General features: G+C 35.7%; 1 protein-coding gene across 5 annotated transcripts in view; it reads left to right on the top strand.

Moving 5' to 3' along the window:
* The window catches only part of Tasp1 (taspase 1), a 319,195-nt gene extending 295,117 nt beyond the window's left edge, over positions 1 to 24,078 (top strand). For all 5 annotated transcript variants that reach the window (XM_047540631.1, XM_047540628.1, XM_047540630.1 and 2 more), the window contains one exon: positions 23,015 to 24,078. In XM_047540631.1, the coding sequence (XP_047396587.1) occupies positions 23,015 to 23,107 (93 nt within the window). In that variant the 3' untranslated portion in view covers positions 23,108 to 24,078. The remainder of the gene's footprint in view (positions 1 to 23,014) is intronic.
* Positions 24,079 to 27,359: the final 3,281 nt, after the last annotated feature.

The raw sequence follows: 27,359 nt of genomic DNA, 5'->3' as shown, positions 1-27,359 counted from the left end.
AGGGTTGGGGATATGGGACTCAGTAGTTAAATACCCCTGTGTTCAATTCCCAGTATCAAAAAAAAAAGGAAAAAAAAAAAAACAGAAAAGAAAAAAGAAAGAAAGAAAATGGAAAGGCAAGTCACAGAATAAGAAAAAGTATTTGCAAATTATATACTTGGTAGAGGACTTGTATCCCTTGAGAATATATTTTAAAAAACAAGACTCTTTTAACTCAAAAATAAGACAACTTAACTTGGGCAAAAATTTAAACAGGCATTTCTCCAAAGAAGATGTACAAGTAGCAAATAAGTATATGAAAAGATGCTCAACATTGCAAGTCATGAGAGTAATGCAAATCAAAGCCACAATGATATTCTACTTCCCATCCAACTAGATGGCTATGTAATCAAAAAGATGAACAAAAACAAGTGTTAATGAGCATGTGGAGAAATGGGAACCCTTAGGAATTGCTGTTGGGAAGGTTAAAAACAGTGCACCTCCACTTTGGATAAAACTTTTCAGTTCCTCATAAGAGTTGCCATATTACCCAGCAATTCCAAACCTAAGGATATGCCCAGGAAAATTAAAGAGATATGTCCCCAAAAAACTTGTACATAAATGTTGATAGCAGCATTATTTGTATTAGTTAAAAAGTCAAATAACCTGAATGACCATCAACTGATGAATGGATAAAAAATGTGATATGCTATGTCTTTTGAAAACCAAATGTCTTTTGATATGCTTTTCTTCCATTTGACTTAGTGTTCAGATTACTTACATTCTTAAAGTTCAAGTCTATACAATGATTGCAAGTATCTGCAAATCAGGTGTGATTTGTGTAGTCTTTTAACACCTGTTGTATTAATAACATTTTCAATGAGAACCTTACTACTTGTTATATGTGCTCACATGTATTTATGTAGATTAATCACATTCTAAAATTTAACTGTATCAGTAATAGTTTAAAAAATGGGATATATTCATACAATGGAATATTATTCAGCTATAAAAAGGAAGGAAACACTGAAACATACTGTAGCCTGCATAAACTTTGGGAACCGAAGTGAAAGAAACCAGACACAAAATGCTAAATATTGTATGATTCCATTTATAAAGTGTCTAGAATTGGAAAATCCATAGAGGCAGAAAGTGGATTAGTGGTTGCAAGTGATGAGGGGGAGGGACATGGGGAATGACTACTAATGAGTATGGAGTTTCTTTTTGAGGTAATGAAAATGTTCTGAAATTAGAAAGTTGCACACTTTGTAAATATACTAAACACCACTGGATGGAACACTTATTTAAAAGGGTGAATGTTATGGCATATGAATTGTGCCAATAAAGCTGTTAAACTATCAACCAATGTAATTTATATTACCAAAATAAAGGAGAAAAATATGTTTATCTTGATGCTGTATAATTTATTCCAACTTCCATTCACTATAAAAACTTCAAAATACCAGAAATGGGAGGAACTTCCTCAATCCAATAAAAGGGCAACTGCCAAAAACCTATGGTGAAACATGGGATATTTTTGTCTAACACTTAGAACAGGAAAATGAGAGTTTCATTCACATTACTTCCATTCAGTATTTTATTAGAATTCCAAACCAATACAATAAATAAAAGAAATAAAAGACAAAAGTTGGAACAGAAGTAATAAAAGCTACAGTTATTCTCAGATGACATGGGATGAATCTAACAAATGATGCACAAGACCTCTCCCCTGGAAACTACAAAACCTTGATGGGAGAAATAGAAGAAAACCTAAATAAATGGAGAGATGGGCCTTGCTCATGAAATAGGAAACTCAGTAATGCTAAGATAACCATTCTTTCCAAATTTATTCATAGATTCAAAGTAGTCATAACCAAATTTCAGCAGATTTTTGTTAATAAAATAATCTGGTTTTAAAATTTACATATGGAAATTCAGAGGACCTAGAATCGTAAAAATCAACTTTAAATGGCTTATCCTACTAGAATTTTATGACTCACCACAAGGTTACTATAATTTAGGTAGTGTTCCCCAACAGAAGAAGACAACCCTGAACTCAGTGTACCAGAAGTTCTGAGATCAGGAGGGATACCACCTTAGTCTTCTGCAGTTCCACAGCATTTTAAAAGGAAGGAAATTACCAGATATGCTTGTGCAGAAAGATCCACCAGACACTCCAGAAGTTATACAATCACTATCTCAGAAATACAAATGGGAATTTGTGACTCAAGAAGAAATAGGATTTATCCAATATGGAAGTCCAGAAAATTACTGGCAACGTAGATGATGTTTGTCATCAGAGGAGGGAGCTGTCTTTACAATAAAGGAATGATAGTAGAATGAAACAGACATCATTACCTCATGTACGTGTATGACTGCATGACCAATGTGATCCTGCAATATGTACAATCAGAAAAATGAGAGATTACACTCTATTTATGTATGACCTATCAAAATGTGTAAATGTGTTCTACTGTCATGTACAACAAATTAGAACAAATAAAATAAAAATTTTAAAAAAAGACTTCCAAATTACAATGAAAAATTATATGCTCAACTGTAATAAAATATTATTTGAAAAGTGAAGTAGACACTTTAGATGGACACTTCTATTTCCTAATATTATGGATCTTAGATTCCTCACAAGCTTACCTATTGTTTTTTTTTTTTACCTATTGTTTATGTACTCTATACTGTACTTCAATTAAGAATATATTTTTAAATGTTAGTCTATGAATGTACTCTGATTACCAAGCATTGCCAAGATTGAACTATTAAAAGCATACAATTTCTAGTAAACTATCACAGGTTTTCCATAATTTCACTTTTATTTCAGTCTGCCTGTGGATGGAAACAATTTGCCTGACACAATTGCCATTTTAGGGAAGAGATTTTTATAAAACTGGATGAGAATCAGCGAAATGATAACCCCACTATTTATTCTTAATTCTCATTTTTTTTAATTCATAAGGTTATTTGACTATAACTAGCTTAAAAAATGTTTCCTGTTCTTTAAGGGTGAAAATATAACCTAGATAAAACAGAACTTTGTAGTATTGAGACCTGGAAGATAATAAAAGATTATTTGTAATCTGTACTCAGAAAATAAAAGATCACAATGAATATAGAATAGGAATAAGCAGTGGGCTAGAAATTATAATTCATTATGTTTGAGGAGTATAAAGATAAGTCTTTTATTATTTGATTGTCTCACCATTTTGATTGTGATTGGTGTGTAAGTCTTTTTTTTTTTCTACTAAAATACTTTATTCAAGAGTCAAATTATCTTTTAAATATTTAGAAGTCACTTATAAAACTCACTACATGTGGCATTTTTCTCTTGCTAAAATATTTAATTACTAATTTTTTTAATACTTGTAGAACTATTCTTTTTAATTTAATTTTATTTTTTTAAGTCCTGCTTTCCTTTTTTTTATTTTTTTTATTTTTTTATTTTTTTATTATTGTATACAAATGGAATACATGTTGTTTCTCTATTTGTACATAGAGTCAAGGCATACCATTTGTGTAATCATACGTTTACATAGGGCAATGATGTTTGATTATTTTTTTCCCTTCCCCCCCACCCCTCCCACCCCTCTTTTCCCTCTATACAGTCCTTCTTTCCTTCATTCTTACCACTCTCCTTATCCCTAACCCTAAACCTAACCCTAAACCTAATGCTAACCCCTCCCACCCCCCATTATATGTCCTCATCCGCTTATCAGCGAGATCATTCGTCCTTTAGTTTTTTGAGATTGGCTTATCTCACTTAGCATGATATTCTCCAATTTCATCCATTTGCCTGCAAATGCCATAATTTTATCATTCTTCATTGCGGAGTAATATTCCATTGTATATATATGCCACAGTTTCTTTATCCATTCATCGTGATTGGTGTGTAAATCTTTTTTACAGTGTAGTGTTGACCAGGGACTCAAGTGTACCAGGCAAAATGTTCTACCACTGAGCATACCATAAACCCTGTAAATCTTGGTGACCATTAACTTTCTCATATTTAATGTCCAAAAACCTCACAAAATCATCCTAAATATTTACCTAAATAAAGCAGTTTATGAAACTTTAATAAAGTCTTCCTGTGCCAAGGGTAAAGCTTCATAGAGCTAAATAAATTCTCTTCTATACCTTAAAAAGAACCCAGAAGCATCATGTTGCATGAATAAAGCCAGACACAAAAGAGTACTGGGTGAATTAGTCCATTTGTACCAAGTTCTGGCAAAACTAAGATATGGTTATACAAACCCAGAAATGCTTTAAAAAGGAGCATGAAAGAATTTGGGGGATAATAGAAGAGCAAACATTCTATTTATGTTTTGGTTTTGTGGTTATACAAATTGTCAAAAGTCATCAAACCATTTAGTGAACATCTGTACATTTCATTGAATGTAGGTTATAACTATTTTTTTTTTTGAAATCTGAAAATAAGGTATTAGCAAGACCATACAGAGGTAGTGTGGTGGAATGATTAAAAGACTGGGTTTTGAACTTAATCATACTTGGATTTAGATCCCAAAGTCCGTGCTTTAAAATTCAGGGCATGTTACAACTGCAATCCTTAGTTTCCTTATCTTTAAAGAGGGAATACCACCAATGATAGCATTCTGAAAATTAATTATTTAATATAAATGAAGTGCATGTAATGGAAGCTACATTAATTATGATGGTTGTCATTGGTGGTGATAGTGATAGAGGATGTGGAAATTGTGAAGAATCTCAGTCATTACACCTCACAGCTCCCCAAGCCCCATTCACACTGTAATTGTGCTCTTAAACGTACCATTTACATTGACTATGATGAGCAGAATATACTGGATTTTCACCCTGCTTCCTAGCTGGAGAATGGTAGGTTTGGGTAAAATCTTTCTAACCTATAAGTATAAATGAACTGACAAGTAAATTCAGAGGTTCCAGAACAGGTGGAAAAGGGGAAAATGGGGGGAGTTAAAGAAACTAGAATGAATACCCACCCCCAAATCTGCAGTTTGCATCAATATAATAGTAGTGGAGCATTTTGAAAAGCTACCTGACTAGAGGTTTACCTGCTTAATAATGTAACAACTTAATTTTCTTCTTTTCTCTTTTTAATGAAATGTAAGATTTGCCTGCAGTATTTCTTCTAAGCTCACCTAAAATAATATTTCTTTTAAAAGTAAAAGGGAAAAAATATTTCTTACTAGCTACATTTAATGTTGGCGAGGATGTGGAGAAAAAGGTACACTCATACATTGTTGGTGGGAATGCAAATTGGTGCAACCATTATGGAAAGCAGTATGGAGATTCTTTAGAAAACTTGGAATGAAACCACCATTTGACCTAGTTATCCCACTCCTTGGTTTTTACCCAAAGGACTTAAAATCAGCATACTACAGTGACACAGCCATATCCATGTTCATAGCAGCTGAATGCACAATAGCTAAACTAAGGAATCAACCTAGATGCCCTTCACCAGAGGAATGGATAAAGAAAATGTGATATATATATATGATAGAATCTTACTCAACTTTAAAGAAGAATGAAATTCTGGCATTTGCTGGTAAATAGATGGAGTTAGAGAATATCATGCTAAGTGAAATAAGCCAAACCCAAAAACCAAAGGCTGAATGTCTTCTCTGATATGTGGAAGCTAATTCACAATAGGAGTGGTGGTGGATAGGGAAGAATAGTTACTTTATATTAGGTAGAGGGGAGTGAAGGGAGGGAAGGGGTAGGGGGGAACGAATGATAGTAGAGTGAAATGGACATTATTATCTCATCTACAAGTATGACTGCATGACTGATGTGATCCTGCAATATGTATAATCAGAAAAATGAGAGATTACACTCTATGTATGATCCATCAAAATGTATTAAATGCATTCTACTATCATGTACAACTTATTAGAACAAACAAAATAAATTTAAAAAAGAGAGAGACTTCAGTTCTGTGGTAGTAGCTGGTGACACTGGGTCAATCAATGGATTTATTGGACTATATGGATTTATCAGTACTTATAGATTTGTTGGACTATATTTTGGATTTATCAAAGTCATCTAGATGCAAGTTGGCTTTATCCTAAACCAAATCTAAACCAAATTTTAACTGCTTTTGATAATGTAGTCCTCATATTACCCAACAACTGAAGGCATCTGATCCCTGGCAGGAAGCTAGCTGCTTCTTGATGGTAGGTTAGGTGTTACCCAAAAGCTATGTACTAAGAAAACATCCCAGATGGCTAAATTTGGCAAATGTACTAATAGACCAAAGGAAAAGTGACTAATCAGTGATTTTAACTTGTACCTTTTAAGTTTGCCCAGAATTTCAAATGTAGAAAATTGTGTTTCTTTTCCATGCTCTCAGGACTGCCAGTAGGATCCCACTTAGACAAATAGAAGATTGCAGAAAATTGAATATGTGAAAAACAAACTGTTAAGACAGAACTTTCCTCAACTTCAATTTCTAAGAGTAGTTGGTAATTTTAGTTTTGCCTAATTAGTCTTACGCCATCAATTTCTTCCAAATGATTCATCTGACATTTCTCCAAAGCAATAAATAGAATAACCACAACGAGGGAATTTACTGTGTTGGCAAGAGCATAAATCTTCTCAGAGGTATGAACCATATTTATTCAAGTAAATCTCATTTTAATCATGGTGTATGGTTAGATCTGTGCAAAGATAAATGTCTGTTACTTGGGCTAGTAGATTTTCTATGTTAGTTGAAAGGAAGGTAATAAATTTTTATTTTGGTTATAGCAACATGAAAAAATAATGAATACACAAATTTCTCTACCTTTACATGGTTACATGGTTATCAATCTTAATTGTGAACTTAACATTAGAGTGTCACTTGTTACTTTCTAATACCCAACATTTTAGGCAAATATGTGCAGTTACAGGCACATGGGTACCTGCTGTTTGCCCCTAGGACATATAACCATGACATATAAATGAGACAAGTGTACTTGAGAATGATTGCCCTTAATACAGTGAGTGAGTAATGGTTACATAATGGTGTTTTCTTTCTGTTGGTTGGGAAGTGGTAGACAAATGATGAAAGAAATCTTTTCTTGGTTTTTTTTTGGGGGGGCGGGGGATGGTTAATCTCAAGACAAAGACTATAATCTTGGTCATGTTGTTCTTATTTTGTGCAAGTAATTTCCTAACCTGAAGCAAGGTTTTGGGGTCTATGATGGTAAATATTCAGAATCCTCCATTGATTGTATGTTATAACAACTTTCATTCCATTATTTTATTTAATAGATAAATAGCAAAAATAGAATTGACTAAGTATATAGTATATGTGGAAGTATACAGGGTCTAGCACATAGTAGGCCCTTGTTAGGTATCTATTTAATATATAAGTCCTAAACCACGTCTGTTTACTAGAATACATTTTCATTCCAGTATCATATTGGGATTTAGGGTAGAACTCTAAGTCAAGATGGTTATGTGGACACAAGATTTTGTCTCCACAGTCCTTCTTTTGAATCAAATCAGTTTTTTAAATATATTTTTTAAATTATATAAACATTTTTAAATTTACATAAAATACTAAATTTTACATATGATTTAAACATTTTAAATTTTATATAAAAACTGATTTTTTTCCCTCCTGATTTGTTTCTTCCCATAAGAGCAGAAGACTTAACAATACTGAAAGCCACTTACTATGTGACAGCAACCAAGTGGTCATCACTCTGCGAGGTCTGGGACTTCTTCGATAGTCCTATACCTGGCCTGCCTGCCTCACAGGCATATAAGAGTGACTCCTGTTGTAGATTTTGAGTCCTAAACCAAGTCTGTTTACTAGAATACATTTTCATTCTATCATTCACCTAACAAAAATAGTTTCTTTTTTAAAGTCTTCATGTTGGAGTGTCCAATCTATTTAATCCTAAGGACTAAAATTCTTTTATGATAGAAACTGTGTGTTTTATGTCTTGTATATAAAGCAGTACTGTAAATTGGTGAAAACCTTACATTTTAGTATTAACTAATTGAGACATTTGGCCATGGTTGAACTAGTCTATTTACATTCCTTTCAAATATTTCTGGATGCAATAAGTGGTAGGTACTGACAATTTACTTTTATGCTGTTGAGCTGTCATCACTGTACTTACATGTTTGGATTGTACTGTCTGCTGCAGTGTTGAAGAGATGAAAAGAAACTTAATTAAGGATGGGAGTTATAGTAACACTTTGCTGCTATGAAATGATCAGAATACTTGCCCACAGCTTTTTCTTGAAATAGACTTGAAATAGAGAAAGTAATAGCATTTTAAATGTGCCTTCTGTAATAGATAAGAAACCCAATAATTCCCAATTTCTTCCATTGATGGCTCTTATAGATATTAAATTTTGTTAGAACTTACCACACTGTTCCATTAAAAATGTCTGTGATATGTATTTTTTGAATTCCCACAAGTTCCCAAAGGCCCACGGTCAGACAGGAAGTCTTTAAGGTGATGTCCTCTAAGGTATGATAAATTCCTTAATCTAGAAATTTATGTTTTTGTTCAATAGGCCATAGTTGGGGAAAAAAACAATTTATAAGATTTTGTCACCATGAAAGATGACAAAAATGCTTTTCTTTATAACCTCAGTTAACCAGCAAGAGTATCAGGAACTTATTACAGTGGCTAGTAATGACTGACTAAGAAGGACACCTGAATTATTTGACTTTTCAATTTCTGGTATTTAAAAAAAAAAAAATCTCAGTTTACTTAGAAGAATTCTGACAACAGAGAACCTCTTTTTTTCATGAATTATTTTTAAAATAAATACTAGTGAATACCTTCTATATTTAGGTGCTTTTCTGGGGACATAAAAGTTAGCAAAGTGGACAAGAATCCCTGTGCTAGCAGATTTACATGCTTGTGGAGGAAACAATAAACAAGATAAATTACAGCATATACCTGGCAAGGAGATGGAAGCTGGGAAAGGAATTAAGACAGTACTATGTAGGCCTCACTGAGAAGGTGACATATAAAAAGTGTTGGAAGATTTATGGGAGCAAGGCAGGAACATTCCCAGCATAGGGAACAGCAAGTGCAAAGACCGTCAAGTAGGAGTGTGCCTGGTGTGTTGGAGGAACAGTGAAGAAGCCAGTTTTAATGGGTTGTAGTAGCAGTGAAGACCCAGATCATGTAGTTTCTTATTGGTCATTGTCAGAATTTTGACTTTTCCTTTGAGATGGTAGCCAGAGACATGATCTGACTTACATTTTAAGGGGCCACTCCAGAGCTGGGAGTGGTGGCAGTGACCTCTAATCCTGGCTACTCACAAGGCTGACACCCGGGTATTAAAAGTTTAAAGTCAACCTGGGCAATGTAGTGAGACCTTGTCTCAAAATAAAATTTTAAAAAGGGCTGGGGCTATAGCTCAGTGATAGAGCACTTGCCTCACATGTGTGAGATACTGGGTATGATCCCCAGTGCCACAAAAAAAAATTTTTAAACTTAAGAGACCAGTCCTGATGCTGAAAGGGAGGCAGGTAGGAGGTCATTGTCAGGTAAGTGATACTAATGACTTAGAATTTAACCACACAGATGATGAGAAGATGCTGGCTTCTGTGTATTTTTTAAGATAAAGCAAATGGAATTTGCTGATAGGTTGAATGCAAATACGAGAGAAATAGAAAAGGCAATGATAGCTCCTAAGATTCTGGCCTAAATAGTTAGAAGAGTAGAGTTGCCACTTACTCAGGTGAAGGAGGGGAAAATTTGAGGGAAAGAAGCAGGAATCTTGTTAAACATGTTAATTCTGAGATGCCTGTTAGGTATTGAGTGGACATGTCCAGTAGAGTGTTGGATGCATATGTCTCGAGAGTATACGAAGCTAGAGATATATATTTGGGATTCTTGGATGAGATCACCAAGGGAATAAATACAGATGAGAGAAAAGAGACCTAAGGAACTCCCTTAAGTTGGGGAACCAAGAAGTCATGATCAAAGAGGTAAGAAGAAGGGCAAAGTGAGCATGATATTCTAAACACCAAAGGAAGAACTATTTTCAAGGAGAAGAATGTGATCAATTTTACCACATGATGTTGCTGGCCTCTTTTGAAATTAGGACAGTTGAATATGATATTGGAATCCTTTGTTTATCTTGATAAGAGGGGTTTTAGTGCAGAGGTCAAGGCAAAACCATGATTGTAGAGGTTTAAAGAGAGAATGAAAGAAAAGAATTTGAGGTCACAAGTGTGGACAACTTTTTCAAAGAACTTAAATGGAAATAAAGAAATGGCGTGGTAACTGGAGGAGGAGGTAGAATTAAAAAGTTATTATTCCTGCCTATTTTTCCAGTACAAACAGATGCTTCACTTTATGTCTAAAACACTTTACAGATATTTTTCTATGCAATGAGTGAAAAACAAGTGGTTCAACTTACTGAGAGTCCTGGGACACTCCAACATTTACTGGTTGGGGAGGTGGGAAAAAAACAGCAAATGAAACTGAGGTTCAGTTTTGGAGTCAAATAAAGGGAAGTCTTAGTATATTTGTTGTAATAATTGCAGGTATAGCTGCTATTAAAGGATGGCATGCTTTCACATTCAGGGTAAATTAGCTTAAACAGATTTCTTGATTGCAATATGTCTGAATTTTTTGTGCTCATGTACCTAACTATCTCTAAGAAGAATGGAGTGAGGCAGAGCAGTAAGTTTGCAACACTACCCTGACATTTGCCAATGCCCCTTCCCTTCCCGTCCCTTCTCTTACCTTACCTTACTTACCTTACCTTACCTAACTTTTGGGGTCCTCTCTGCCACGTCCTGCGTGGAGGAAGAAAGGGTTGACTGCCAGAGGAGGATGTCAGCAGTTTTTCTATCTGTTACCCAAAAAACGTATCTACTCAGTAAACACATGAGAGCCAATATTCTTTTTATGAGCGGGGGTGTGACGGGTCTGGGCCATACCAACTCTGGCCTCTTTACAATCACCAGTCACCCAACTCTCTGTTACTTATAGACATACAGATAAAAGGGGCAAGGACCGGGAGGAGCTTCTTCACTGATGGACAGAATAGGGTGGAGTTAGGGGAACCATCCTCTTAGGGGGAAAGTTCCAGAAGGAGACAGGGAACCACTCCCATGCAGTGCCACATATTTCCCAGCAGTTCCTAGAAGCCAGGCCTCTGTGTCACATGGCTCAACCTAGTCTGATTCTGCTAAATAAGGATGGCTTCCCACACCTAACCTTACCTTACCATACTTCTTTAATTTCTTCAGAGAGTACCTCCCAGGACCCAGTAGAAGTCATCTTGGGAAATTTAGGTCACAGTGTCTTAAAAGTTCTTTGTCATTGCATGGGTCTGGTCAATAAGAAGTCAAAAAGCAGATGATTTTGACAAGGAAATTTTTCTTTAAAGAGTTTGCTTGGTTTTTAATTTTACTCCTCCTAAATTCCTCACTGACAGATCAAGTAAGAGTCTCAGGAAATAGTCCATTACACAAATAGTAGTTTCACTCTTTACGATTGTTTAAACATTAACCTTTCATTTCTTTTCAAATACCAGATGTTCTTTTCAAGCTATAGTAACATCTATGTTATCTGGTAGCTTAAGAAACAGAAGACTGTAATTGACATTTTGGATTTTCACCTACTACAAATAATGAGAATGTTGAGACCTCTCCAGAAGGTTCTTTACAAAGAGAAAACTAGAAAATGGTGGCCTAGAACCCCCATCCCTTATAGACCTGAGGCGAAACCCATAGCATCTGTGCACAAGTTGGGGTCAACAGTACCTCACTCTGCAGAACTCAGTTAAATTTTTTCCTCTTAGTTTCGTATCTCCCTGCCTCCTCAGAGAAGAAATGCCAGAGTCAAGTTACAGATCTAAGGTTTCACAGCTACAAAGTTGTGGAGCTAAGCCCAGATACACAATTTTAACTCCAGAACTCAAACTTCTAATCACTTAAAATCTCATGACTTTGGGAGACACAAGCTAAGAGGTGACTTAATTAGAGAGTTTGAGAATTTCAGCATATGATTGCTTTAGAAAACAAAACTGGATAAGATCACCAACACAGAGAATACAAACAGGGAGAGGAAAAAAAAAAAAAGAGGTCCAATTTCTGGGAACTCTCATCTTTATAAATTGGGGAAATGAAGAACAGTGACGAATTCTGAGGAGTTAGGGCTAGAGATATTGAAGGAGAACCCAGTAAGCATAGGCTAGAAATCAAGGAAACAGTGTGTTTCAGGGAAAAGAGGGTCACCTTTTTCAGATGCTGTTGCTGGATCCTGGATGGACATTAGTTACTGTGTTCATTATTTTTATAGCAGTGTTAAAGAGTAGAGTGGAAACATAGTCATACCTTTCAGATGAGTCTAGAGCCATAAGGAAAGTGAGAAAAGGATACAGATTAATTACTCAATTAATTATGATTATGTTGCTCCATTAAACACTCACTAAATCATCCTGCTACATAGTTAAGAAAAGAAAAGAAAATGACAAGGAAAAAATTCCAGTCCAATCCTAAATGAATTTCCCTGGGATTCAGTGAGCTATTCCACATTAACTACTATTAACATTTTGCACCTGATTTTTTAAAAATAAATTTAAAGTCATGTAAAATACATGTAATGATATATACTGATTTTTTTTTTACTTCAGTACTTTACATAAAATAGTACATGTTCCTTTTAAGATATTTGAAAAAGAAGATTAATAAATATTTTAAAAATTAGAGTTTTAAATGTCTCTACCATCTCAGTGTGCACCATAAACATTATGGAATCACAGATGTATTTTCATATAGGCTTTGTCCTGATAGAGGTGGAAGTACAAGTGTCCAGGGAAGGCTGAAAAGTCCAGCCTCCTAGGATTCTTTGATATGGTGAGCTTTTGTAGGTGATCTTCAGATTACTCTCTCAGAACACTGCGCATTTAGGGTTAGGTTGAGTCTAAGAAGGTGAGATAAATTTTTAGGACCAAGTGAGACTCTAATTAATCCTTAGAAGGGCTAATTAAAAAAAAAAAAAGCTATAACCTGGAATCTAGGAAAATTTAGAGATGTGGACTTTTTTAAAATTTATTTTAACATTTATAGGGACATTCTAATATAAAACTATGTAGTATGTCACAATCAGAAAAGACCTGGATATAATTGAGTCAGATTTTTTATTTTTACCTATAAGAATGCCAAAACCTAGAGCTAGTGATTTTATTGTCCATTAGATTTAGATATGTGGCCTAACCAAAAAATTCATGTGTAAGACAATGCAAGAAAATTCAGAAGTGAAGTGATTGGGTTATGAGAATCTTAACTATTCAGTGCATTAGTCCCCTGATAGGGTTTAATTGGGTGGTAATTGAAGGTAGGTAGGATGTGGCTAGAGGAGGTGGGTCCCTGGGAGCCTTTGGGGTATATATTTTGTTTTTGTTGAGAAGAGTTCTGTATACTTCCTGGTACCATGTCCTGAGCTACTTTCCTCTGCCACATCTTGGACCCTAAGGGATGGCCCTCATGGATTTGACCATCTATAGACTGAGACTTCTGAAACTGTGAGGCCCAAATAAACTTTCTCCTTAAAATTGTTCTTCCAGGTCTTTTGGTCACAGCAGCAAGAAATCTGACTAAAACACTTTCTGAAATTGGTTATTAAAATTTGCAACACTAACTTTTTTGAGCAAGCTCTATTTTACCCTGAAAAACTGCTTCATCATAAGCCTCCTGCAGTGAAAGGTGAAACAGAGCTCCATTTAGCATCCTTCTTCAGGGTAAGGCTTTGTGGGCGTAAAGAAAGCCCTAAATTTGGAGTCCAGAGGCATTCATTCACATCTCAGTTTTTCCACTTCCTTTCTGACCATAAACAAACCATGTAACCATTCTGTTACTTACTCCCCCCCCCCAGTTGAAAAATAGGTATAGTATACATCCTTCTACCTGATGGGGTATTTAGAGATCTCATCAATGCAAAAGTCTATGGAAACTAAAGCATTATGTAACACAGGGACGTGTTATTTTTATTAAGATTTCATAAGGACCTAGTTTCTATATTCTACAAAGACATTAATTGCCTTTAGAGCAAGATCCATGTGTGTTTTATTCTTCTGTTCCTCCATAAGAAGTGCAGAAAAAAATATGTGCTAAATAGTGGAGAGCTTTTATCACTTTTAGCAAAGGAAATATTTGTGATAATTCTCCATGTGAGAGGTGGGATAATAGTTACTATTAGGCTTGCCATGTTTATGTGGGTTCACTCATGGGGCTTTTAAGCTAAAAATAGGAGGGAACTCTTGTCTGATGTTCCCTCTAACTAAAGTGTGGTGTCAGTAGGCATGGTAAAAGAAGAAACCAAAGTGACCGTGAATCTGAAACAACATACTGTTCTCATCAGAGTGTTTTAAGGCTCCTTGGACATGATATTTTCATGTGAGAACAATAGAACGTTTTGCCCTTTATATAGACCTGTTTCAGTGCTAACAATGAAATTTACCATAGTACTGTCTTTGTGTTTTTTCCACATTTGCCAATGGATCTTTTATGGCATCCTTATTTTGAACGTGGAAAACAAGGTAGGGGTAGCATATGGTAAAACAACAAACATATGGAATTGATTCTTCATGTTGTTGATATCTCTGATTTGTTAGGTTGAACTTGGGAATCTTCAGATTGCTCTGGCCTATTTACTTTTAATGTAAGACAGTGATGGAATAGAAATAAATACTCATTTTTTGATTCATTAACAACATGTGTGAAAGTTAAATGAAGTCAGCATCAGGGATCTCAAAACTCAGAGAGGATGCAATAGAGATTATCAAATCCACAGTCCTTATTTTACATTGCCCCAAAATTACCCAAGCTTAGGAAGTGAGTACCCAGATCTTTTGACCATTAGTTAATGGATTGTTATTCTATAAACAATATACAGTATTCCAGACTATATTAAGAAGGTTCATGTGAAATTGTCAGCTCATAGAGTACATCTGCTTTCAGGATGAGATCTGAAGACCAGACTATTTTTAGAGTAGTTAACTACATTCCAAATTTAATGCCACACAGAGAATGCTCAGAATATACTTATTCACAAGTTGTATGTCCTTGAAAGACTGCTTTTGAAAGCAGTGGGTAGGAACTTCTGGGAAATGGATGGGGGTGGCAATATCTCCTGATTCCACTCTTTAAGAAAGAAAAAATAAAGTCTCCAATAGAAACAAGGCATTAAGGCTTACTAGACATACTTCCCCAACCTATCTCTGCTTAAGACTGCTTAAGGTCTATCATGTTTGTGCCAGTAAAAGAATTGCTGAAGAATTTACTGTGTGAGGATGTAAGGTATCCTCAGCCCACAGTACCATCTCACAGAACTAAATTTATATTGCCCAAGTCACATAATGATAAATGCAAAAGAGGTGCTTAACCTGTAAATATTAAATGAATTTTTATTTTTATTCTATAAAATATGCACATTATTGCAGTTTGTATTTAGAAAATGCATGTGACACTACCAGTCTATGAATAAAAACAAGTTATCTAGGACTCAATTTGAAAAATAAAGTAGAATTAACAAGAGAAGAGAAAATGGTAGAGAAAAGGGGTGTCTCTTCTCAAGTACATAATAACATAAAATTGAGCTTAGCACACTAGCATTTTACTAGGCTGGAGTCCTGCATTCCAGAAGGGAAAAATGCCCATGCAACAAATTTGCCCTGGTGTTCATATTTTTCCTAGTGTTGAATTCATCAGAATTTCATTATTACAGCATAACACGAAAGATACAGAAAGCTTACAGTCTGTGCTTGACCATTATTTAGATTGCTGACGCCTCTGATGATTTCCCTCTGAAAGAGGATGGTAGGTGTGCTGGAGCACAATTGTGCATGATAAATGAACAGATAATATCGGATCACAATGTTTCTACATTTTATATCAGTCTTGGGAAGCATGTAGGCTTTTATTTTTAGAGATTTAAGGTTCACACCTTCAATATCATTTTGATTATTTAATTGATATAAATCTCTTCGAAAATTTATAGCAAACTCAAAAACTACAAAATATATGTTAAAAATATAAAATGTCTAATTTGTACTTTTTCTCTCAATTATTCTCCCTCCCCAACATCCTCTATCCATGAAGGATTTTAAAAATCCTTCATTCACTTAACAAATATACTGAACTCCCATCATGTGCAGGCTGTCTTTTTGGTGCTGAAGGAAAATAGTGAACCAGAAGATAAAACTCTCTGTCCTCGGGGAGTTTATGTTCCAGTGGGAAAGACAGGCAATGAATGAGATCAATGAGCAAAATAGGTTGATGGGTACATGATGGTAGGGATATGTGAAATGCTGAAGTGGAAAGGCTGGTGGGTAGTGAAACTCAGGTGGGTAACCAGGATAAATCTTGAGAAGGGACCTTTTGGGTAAGGATCCATCAGAAGTGGGCCCTACTGATGCTGGAAGAACTTTCTGCAGTGAGAGGGACATGTGTAATAGTCCTAATGCTGGAGAATGCTGTGATGTTGAGGAATGGCAAGGAGGCAAGTGGACAAGGAGAGGAAGGAGCGAAGGGGACAGGAGGAGATATTTCAGCTCATAACTAATGGAAACCAGAGCTTAATGGGGTATTATAGACTTTATGTATCACTTTGAGGTCTCTACCTGTTATGGTATGAATTATGTCCCCCCAAATTTGTATTTTTGCATTCTTTAATGGTTTTCTAATCATTTCATATGGCTATATTTGTCTTCTCAAGAATGTTACATGTTATTAGAAGGCAGTTTGTCAGCATTCTACCACTTTGGTTTTTTCAGTAGCACTCAAGCATATTGAGCTTATTGTTTTTGAGTCTTAGAAGACTCATGATACAGCATACTAGTATATGCAAAACCTTTAGCAATAATCAGCAATTATTTTGTTGGTAGTAGCAAAATAGCAGCATCAAAAGTACTGACTTTAAAATATCCATTATCTTCAACCTTACTTTTGGTATGTAACTAATTTTTTAATAAAGCATCTTGTTCTATTTTTTACAGACTAACAAACTTTTCAAACTGTTTCCCAATTCTGGGATATACAGTAGTACTGCACAGTATTTTATGCTAGGGCTGTGTATGAACAGTAATATTTACATTTATTGAGACATACTTTCTTTGCATGTATTTTCTCATATAGTCTTTATCAACCTTATGATAAATGCTACTGTTTTATCCATAGATACAGGTGCCTGTTAAGTAACCAGCAGAGTTCACACAGCTAAAAAATACAGAAGCCTGGAAAGAACCAGTATTGGTTAAGATAACAGCAGCTTCTGTAACAAGCAAATTCCCAAATGCATAGTTGCTCACACACAGATTTAGTGTAGTTCTCATTTACATAAGATACAAAATTGAGGTTTCTGATGGCAAAGGGCTGTCCTCCAAATGAAGATATGGGATCTCAGGCTCCTCCCATCTCACAAGCCTTTAGGTCATCAGAAAAAGCCTGGAGAATGGTGCATAGAATGGTATTTTTTCAGGCCTTCTATGATGGTGCTTTTCATCTTAGTCCATTGACCTGATTTCTGTCACATAACCATACTTAATTGCAAAGCAGCCTGGGAATTATAGCTTTTTTCCCCCAAGGAAGAAGAATAGGTAACCAAGAACCTCAGGTATTCTGATTCTACAGCCCATGCCCATGGCCATTATGCCGCCTCTGTTACACTAATTTTAGAATTGGGCATAATATGTAGAATGCTTCAAGCATTTGTTTAGCTACTGGTTGATGAATACACCTCCACTCTGTTTTGCTATGCTGTTTTGTAAGTCTCTCCACTGCTAAGTGTTTTTCCACTGTCATTTATTCTATTTGTAAATGTCTGCATTGCTTTGACTTTAGTATCTTGCTTTCAAGTTTTCTACATTGAAAAAAAAAAAAGAAAACCAAACCCTCATAATTATGAAACGAGTGAACAAAATATTTCCAAGAGATTATTTTGGATGATGTCTGTCTAGATTTTGTTTTCTTAACTCCCCCAAAGTAGGATAATGACTTGTTTAAGAGAATCTTCCTTTGACTCCCATGGAAGATCTCAAACAAATCTCCCGTAGTGGAAAAATAGTTGTATGTTGAGTAGAGAGAGAAGATTAAAATATAACCACTAAATAAGACTTTGAGACTTTTAAAATTAAATCGTGTGTTTCAGTTTTCCTATAAACCACAGAACAGGCTCTAAGGTGGTCTTAAAGAATTTTATCATGTGAACATGAATGGTAGGAAATCTTAGACACTACTTGGATCCAATATCAAGTAATTATATAATTGATTTTTTTCTTTAAACTTTCTTATTTTGAAATCTTAAAACTAAATGTATTCAGTTTTTAAAAGAGACATAGCCCTAAGAATATTGGTTTTGAATAGTCAATTTAGTTTATAATTTATATTTCTCATGAGTGTTAACCTCAAGGATCTATAAGGAATTAGCAAGAAAGTAGAGTGTTTCAGCTACAAGATCATTTGATTCCATTGGTGTAGAGCTGTTTGCATCTGAAAAATCTAAAGCTCTATCTCTATTCAGCATGATCAATTGAAAAATGGAAACTAGTCAGTCCATTTTTTAAAAATCTAAGAAGGATCTTTACTGTGACAATATAGTTCTATTGATTTTTTATCTGAAATAATTGATGATGCTAGTTCTTTCACCAGTGAGAAATTCTCAGATGGGTGCTATAGAACGAGGAGAAGAACTTATAGGTTGAATTGTGTCCTGGGAGTCTTTCCTTGAGAAAGAGCCAGAAAAAGATATTAAAGGCATGGAGTCATAGAAAGAGAGCTATACAGCTGGGGCATGTAGCAGGATGACTCCAAATGGATTATTCTCCTGCATTTCATGTGTTATTTTTCATTAATTCAAAATTCTAATAAAATTGCACTGCTGTTTAAATGGTTGTATAGGCTCCTTGTTAAGTTCCTCTGTTTGTAGGATACCAGTAGGATACCATTAAATCTATATAGTCCTTAAACACCCAATATAAAATACTTTATTGAATTTTTAAATGTTGACTTCCAGGTTCATTGTAGAAAGTGGTCTATTTTTAGAATCAAGAGAAATTCAAACCCACTTCTCTAAAAGTGTTTGGAGATAAACACTTCATATAAAACATTTCTTAAACAGCGCCCTACTATTTATATGACTTGATGCCCTATTGAAATGTCCACAGAGAGCTGGAAGTACATGTGACTTAAACTTTTTCAGACCACGGTCACTTATTTTCTAATGAGTCAGAAGATCATGTTAATGGATGAAACTGAGGAAGTGTTGACATATGGATAGTTAACCATTTTATTTTCCTCAACACCAACGTCATTCCCATGTGTTTTATAATTGCAAAATCTCCCTGGACTAGATGGTGATTTAGGGAAGAGACCATCTTGAGATATTAATCTTAACAACTAATGTGTCTAGTTTTTTTTATTTTGAATATTTGTGTTTTTTCAAACAGTTCAATGTATAAAAATCTAAATGCTTGTGTAGTATTATGCCCAAGTATTGTTGATAAATATCTCAAGATCATTGCCACCTTTTCTAGTCTTACCCCATTTTTTCCTTTCTAACTTTCCTTGATACTTTGTGGTTTATTTCAACTTATTTAGATATTCTGCTATCATAAGCTTGGTAGGGGTGGGAGTGCTAGAAATAATTTTTGATTGGTAATCTCTGTTTTTGTAACCTAAGGAGATTGCTGTCAAGCCCCCTGATCTATGGAACAGAAGTTTCCTCCTTCCAGTTCTGGATCTTTTCTTTAGTTAGCAGGAAATCTGTTGTTTTAATACCACCATTCCCCAGTCAATTTTTAAATTATCTGCTTTGAAATGTTGACACACTTCAATCTTTTTAAACAATTAATTTATTCTCTTTGTCCTTTGATACCTGAACCATCAGGACGTCTAGGTGGTCCCTTTAAATTCTCCCTGAATTGCTGGGAAGTCTGAGAACAGATTTTCCTATAAGCATCTCTCTTTAGGATAGATATTTTGACTAATCTACCTGAAAAATTCCCATCTATTTAAGAGTAGAAAAGTGGTGTTGATGTTTCTCCTTTTGGGTCTGCATCATGGATTAATTTCTTGTGAGTTCCTTTTCTTATGAACAGCTACTTTGGACCAGGTAGTAATTTGTCATTTCTGCTTTATGCTTTGTTTTTTTTTTTCTAATTGTGGTAAAACATACATGAGTTGGTTTTACCATTTTAACCAATTTTAAGGGTGTATTGTTCAATGGCATTAAGTATATTCACATTGTATGAAACCATTACCACATCCATCTCTGGTACTTATTTTCAGTTTTCTCCCAAACTGAATTTTGTACCCATTAAAAAGTAGTTCCCCCATCCTATTCTTCCCACAGCCCCTGCCAGCCATATTCCACTTATAGCTATGAATTTGCCTAATAGGTACCTGTTGTGGTTTGAATAGAAGGTGTCTCCCAAAAGTTCCTGTATTGATACAGGAATGTTTGGTGGTAAAGTGATTAGATTGTGAGAACTTTAACCTAATCAGTCCATCCTACTTTCAATGACTGACTGGGTGATAACTCTGCAGGGGAGGTGTGGCTGGAGACGGGGTCCTACCCTGGAAGGATCGTTCTTCCATTTCTTTCTTGCTTTTTTCCCCACCATGCTCTTCCATTGTGATGCTCTATCTCACCTTGGGCCCAGAGCAATGGAATTGGTCCTCTACAGATTGAGACCTCTGAAAACATGAGCTCCAAATAAACTTTCCCTCCTCTAAGTTGTTCTTGTCAGGTATTTTGGTCACAGTAATGAAAAGCTGACTGAAATAGTATCTCATATAACTAGAACCATACTATTTTTGTCCTTTTATATCTGGTTTATTTTACTTAGCATGTTTTTAAGATTTATTCATATTGTAGCATGAGTCAGAATTTCTTTCATTTTTAAGGCTGAACAACATTCCATCATGTGTATGTACCACATTTTGGGTTACTTCCATCTTTTGCCTATGGGGATAATGTGCTATGAACATTGGTGTACAAACATCTGAGTCATTGCTTTCACTTTTGTTGGGGGAGGGGTATATATTCAGAAGTAGAATTGTTATATGATAATGCTATGTGTAAGCTTTTGAGGAAACACCATTCTGTTTTTTTAAATTCTTAATCCTTGTCATAGCTACATTCCTGTATTCATAACTAAAGGATGAGATTAGGGATGAAATTGAGGGATTCTCAGGATTTTTTTTTTGTTTAGGAAGACCTTAAACAAAAGTTCTGATGGATGATGACTTGGGGAAAAAATTCTCAACCCACGGTATGAATGACTAAATGTAAAAAACAGTCTCATCAGTGTTAAACTCCAGGAATTGAAGGATTTGAGCTTTTCATGCATGGTGTGACAATAGGTGCTGAGCAGCAGAAAAAGAACACTTCTAAGTCCCCTCCCCATACACAGGTTAATGAGGCATCACAAGAAACAAAAGTTCCATAAGTTTGTTTTACTAAAACTTCTTAGGTTTGATATATTTATGTGGTGAGGCCCAAATTTGGCTATTCGCTACAATAATGAGAACAGATTCTGGGGCATGATTCCTGGAGGCCTGAGTCAGTTGAGTGAATTCAAGGATACTTGGATTCTAAGAGGTACCACAGTGATTTCCTTGCCCAACTTCACATTCCAAATCCAACTCACCTCACCCTTGTTCATTATAGATTGCTTCATGAATTGCACACAGAAAAAGTAAATGCCAAAAAAAATTTCTTATTCTTCATAACTTTCCAAATTATTGACTTTAGTCAGCAACTCGTTGGACTTGTCTAGTCAGCCTCAGAGGAGATAATCTGCCCTTACACTACAAACCAACTGGCTTGTTATTCCATGTAAAACATAACCTGCTTCATTTTTGGTTGCATAAAAGCAAGTAGTCCTATCCTGGGCATAGCCTAGCAACCTTGAACTCACTGTGGTTCAGTCCTTAGGAACTTGAACTCACTGTGGTTCAGTCCTTAGGAAAAGCTGTTTAGAGAAACAGAATTAAAGAGGATTAACTAAAGGTTATGCAGATTCTTTGTTCTTCTTAGAAACTCCTGACATTTTTCAGTCCCTGGATTAAGTCAGATCTCTCTCTCTCTCTCCCTCTCTCTCTCTCTCTCTCTCTCTCTCTCTCTCTCTCTCTCACACACACACACACACACACACACACACACACACACACACACAGGAATTCCTGGCTGATACTGTCCTGACCTCTGTGGAACACCAAGTCTTCTGCTGGACCTCAGCCTCCTTTGAGTGATATTGTTACAGTCAGCACTATACAACTTGTCTTCACTCATCCACTCTACCCAGCACCCTCTTTATGGAGACCCAGAGGAGAAATGGCTCCCTGGCCCCAGAGCTGAGAACATGTGCTCTCATCTGAGCAATTGGTTGCTGTGATCCTATACACTATACGACTGCCTATCTGATCTTAGCTGGAAGGAAACTGAGAAGCAGAGCAGCATTCTGCCTCCAGCATGGGTACAGGACTCCTTAGTCTATATTTTATGTGTAAATCTCACTCTTGTCCTTTCCTTGTTTTGTAATTCTTAATTTCATTTTACTTCATTTCCTCATTCCCTTAAGGTCATTGAATCATCTTAATTCTTGTAAACTACTTAAATCCTTTAAGGAATAAATTGGGATATAAACATGAATTAAGCATTCTTGGTTGTTTTGAATATTTAAAGGACAAAAGGTAAATAAATTATTAGTCTTTAGGTAACTAGAGTATGCTCAATATGGTTGGCATTAAAACCATTATGTTGTGAATATGATTAAACTGTATATTGGGCACTGTCAAGGGCCTTGGGTGTCTTGGTCACGTCTGACATTTCCACTGGCTGCTGCTGTGCTTGGTTTGTAGCCAATGCTCAGTAAATATTCCCTGCAATTTAAATAAGCAGGATATTTCAGTACCTCAAGATTAACATTAGCACAGTGTGTAAATGCTCAGGAGCAATGTGAATGGCACTTGGAGTTTGCTCCACCTTTCTCAGACGTGGAGGGACACTGCTGGCACCTCTAATCTCTGCTTTCTGCTTTCCCTTCTTTGCAGACTCACATTTCAAGACTTCCTCCTGGTGCGGTTGCAGGACAGTCGGTTGCAATCGAAGGTGGGGTTTGTCGCCTGGAGAGCCCAGTGAACTGACTCTTCTGGCCAAGCATGAAGTGTCTGAGAAGTGTTCAGAAGCTAAGCTTTTGGGGTTTTTAACGAAGCTGGATGTTTTATCTTCCTTGTTTTATAATTCCTGTTCAACCTCATGCACCGCTCAAGACACGAGTGCTGCTGCAGTTAGCGCTTAGTGACACGTGGGCCTTTGGTGGGTGAGCGTGTGTGGGTGCTGGGTGTGGGTGCTTGTAGGTGTGTGGGCGTGCATGTGTGTGTGTATGTGTGTGTGTGCAGCGTGGGTGCTTGCTTCTCCCTTAATGAAATAGAAACTCCTCATTGTGTAACCTAAGACCAGGAATGATCAAATCATCTTTACAAAATGTGTGCTTTAACTGTTTACAAGTGAAACCTAAAGTTACAGGAAACATTTTTTATTTTGTAAAGAGGTACCAACTGTCATTGATGTAATGTGTCTGATTTGAAGAGTAAATCTATTTGTTTAAATGATTTGACAGTGGTAGTGCTCTGTTTAATAACAGTAATAAGTAATAAGGTGTTTTTATTTGTTAACCAGTTTAAGTGGATCCTGTGGTAACTTAAACTGTTGTTTTCATCCCTCATATGGGGCATTTTTCTTTAACAAAGAATGGTTTCAGTGAAACAATCTAGCAGAGAATTAAGGTCAGAACCTTTTTAAATAATAGTCTTATTGAGAAAGTTTGTACTTCTTTCCTCAGCTTTTCTAAGCTTAAATATTGCATAGCTTCGAGCTATATGTACTATATTATGAAAGAATATGTAAAGAGAACATACAGTAAGGCATAGTCTTTAATTTGTGTATAATGGAATGTTATTTACAATGTAACACTGTAAATAAGAAAGCAAAGTTTATGGGAAAATTCAATATTTGTTTCTTGTTTAAATATATTTTTAAGATAAAGGCACAAAAATAAAAGAAGCGTATTACTGAGTATAGTGTGTGACTTCTCTTCTCAAACTAATAAATTATCTTTTGAACCCTAGATTGGAGCCCTGTTTTTCATCGTGTTTGTCAAAAGTTACTTCTTCCAGAAATCTTGCTGCTGTTATGATTGTTCAAAATCCAGTCTTATCTCTGTGCAGATTTGGTAGACACTACAAGATAAACTTGCTACATGATTGAATCCTCAATATGGAAACCCCTAAAACACTTTGCCTTGAAAAATGGTAATGGCAGCTGAAAGTTGATAAATGGCTTCTAAATGCTATATTTCGGGATTCTGGAGCCACACAAAAAACCCAAGACTTTCTTTTTGATTTTTTTTTTTTTTTTTTGGTAAGAAGTGGTTATCAAGAAGATACTAAAGATAGACTTACTCAGGGGGAGGAAGTTTCCCTGCACCATATAATCATGGCTCTGGGCGGTAACTGATAAAGCCCCAGATGAAATTATACACTTGACATGGACGTATGGCCAAATTATAAAGGAAGGACAACCAAAATGGAGTGGGTGTAGATATGAATGATTTGAGAGTGGCTGATTTATATTTCTCGCACAGGCAATTACATTTGTCTCGCTGTGCTCTTGTAGACAGGTTGGTGCCATAGTATCTGTTTCTCATTCTTAATGAGTCTGAGAACTTGGTAAGGGATGGGCTGGCTGGTTGGGAGATTTTGGCTTCAAAAGCCTTCAAAGACCTGTTACCTGTTGTCAGGATTTTTTCAGGAACTGGACTGGATCACATAAAACTATCAGGACACTTTAGAGTTTGAAAAACCATCTGACCTCTTTCACTAGGAATGCCATTTCTTTCATCTCCTTTTGCCTTTATTTTATTCATATTTAAAAGTTTGAGCTTGTTAAGTACCCTTTTATGAAGAGTTTAAAAACTGGTCAGTATAAAAAAAGCATCACCTTTCTAAGAACAAGTTTGTTCTGACTTTATTCTCCAATTTTCTAAATACGTTTTTAAGGAATATTGTGAATCTAGGAAGGAAAAAAAAGTGATGTATAGAATCATGGGGGAACAAATATAAAAGATATATAAGTTCCTTTATTATAAGACCAGATGTTAAAGATCAGATGCTGGAATCAGATATCAATGGATACAAAATCAATTTCATTTCACACAAAAGTAGAAAAGGTAGAAACAGATAAGAATATAACCTTATCCTCTAGTCTGACTTAATGTCATCCAGATTCTGAAGATGTATGTTAACGTAGTAAGGAGTGATTTTGACTCGATATTCAATTTCTTTTTAAGGGCTTAGCATTGGATGTTTGGTTCTCTTGAATATAATTAAGCCTGGTCTGGACTCCCACAGCCATCACTATGACCCTGTTCTGGGTTTGGAGGTGCAGTGTCATCAGGGCCTGGTGAGGGGTAGAGGTGTGTGCTCTCGAGGTAGCTAGAACACCTGTGCTGGGGATGGTGTCCTGGTTGAGGCTTTGTCCTCTCTTGTCATCTCTGCCACTTCTACCCATCTCCAGTTTTTCTGCCTATGGCAAACCCTTTCTCTTAATTACCACTTCTAAATATGAACTTGAACTCAGATATCTGTTTGTACATCTGTTGGAACTGTGTATAAATTATGGATGAACTAGTCTCTAATGCTAATTTGAGGTGCTTGTGAGCAAAATGAATGAATTTGGCATATAGAATCAGAGACGTCCTTTTTTGGCTGTTCCTAACCCTTTTTTGCTTATTTCTTAGTTTTCTCCTATGTTTAAGAATGGTAATATTGCATACCAGTTACCTGAAGATTTCTACAGAACCAATATTGCTCTGTTTTGACACACTGAATGGAGGGAGGGAAGAAATTAAGGAGTGACTGAAGAGAATATTTTGGGAGGTTTTTCTCGAATATTGATATTATATTTAATTATTGGGAAATCTTTTTTTTTAAATTGGTCATTGTTATTATAAAAGCAAACTATGCTTAGTGTGAAAAAAAAGCAGAAAATAGATAAGGAAAATCAAGAAAAAAATTAACTCATAGCCCCACTTCCCTAGAGGCAACTCTTAACACCTTTTGCATAAATTTTCAGCTTGTTTTTAACATGGAAATAGTGTTATATTGAAGATCCCAAATGGAGTTATATGACATGTAGTTTTTATTTAAGAATATCATGAAAAGATATTCATGATTTTACACAATATGTTATTTACTACCTCTCCATACAATGCTGATTCAGTCTTATGCTGGTCAATACATATTTTTTTATCCTATAGCTTTTATAGAAATCCATGATGCTACTGAAGAGTACAGTCAGTATCCATTTTCTGAGGTTACGTGTGTGTGCAGTGAACACAGTGGTAAGGTCTTAGCCAATGAAAACCAATGTAGCAGACATCCAGAGTAGTTCATCTTCATTGCCCTTGGACCTTCTGTGTGTTAGCTAAAGGCTAATATCTATACTTCTGTGCTTGAGAGAACTCCTCTGAAACAATGGAAAACTGCCCTGTTCCAGCACACAGCATGCCACAAGTGAAGGATCATAAGGAAGAATCACCATTTCCCAGAAGCAACTTTGGATGTTTCACAAAAGTCTGAGAACTTTGCAACTATGTCGGTTAATAGGACCAGACTGCTGGAGGTAGGTGGACACTTAAGAAGCTGATGAAGAATTCATCAAGGATATCCTCAGGATTGAACAACATCTTAGAGGAAATGACCTGGAATTGTGTGAACAGTAGTAATCAGAAACTTTAGCCAAAGGCTTCTCATTATTTTAAGACATTTGAAGATACCAACAGTGTCCTGTGCCATGAACATGTTGACATATGATACATCTCCATAACAATCTAATATGAGGCCCATTTCCAGAATTCCATCTTCCAAGGCTGACTGAACCATAACATAATTTTATGGTTAATTTTTTTTTAAATGCCTCCCCAGACTTTTCTTAAAGCAAACTGTGTATTTGGTCAAGCATATAGATTTTATTCTGATATAAATCATACAAACTCAAAACTCTGAGTTCCTTTGTGCTGTGAAGCCCCATCTCCTTGTCCAATATAAGCTTGCAGTGGCTAGTTCTGGAATGGAGTGCCTCCAAAGGCAGTTTATGCAGATACCACTCCTCCCTCTTAGGAACACTGGACCAGGAAAACACTGAGCCACGAAGAGATTACCCCATGTGTACTATTAATTTGTTTTACTTCAATTCTGTTCTAAACCTTTTTCTGAAGTTAACCAAGGGAAGGAAGTATAGATGGGTGAATATAGGAGGCCATTGTTGAGAGTGAATGGGAGGTTAGCAACATAAAAGTAATCATTTTACATTAATATTTGTCCTGGGACATTAATT

This window comes from Sciurus carolinensis, chromosome 2 (assembly GCF_902686445.1).
Source record: "Sciurus carolinensis chromosome 2, mSciCar1.2, whole genome shotgun sequence".
Taxonomy (NCBI): Eukaryota; Metazoa; Chordata; class Mammalia; order Rodentia; family Sciuridae; genus Sciurus; species Sciurus carolinensis.
This window is presented reverse-complemented; position numbering and strand designations above follow the sequence as displayed.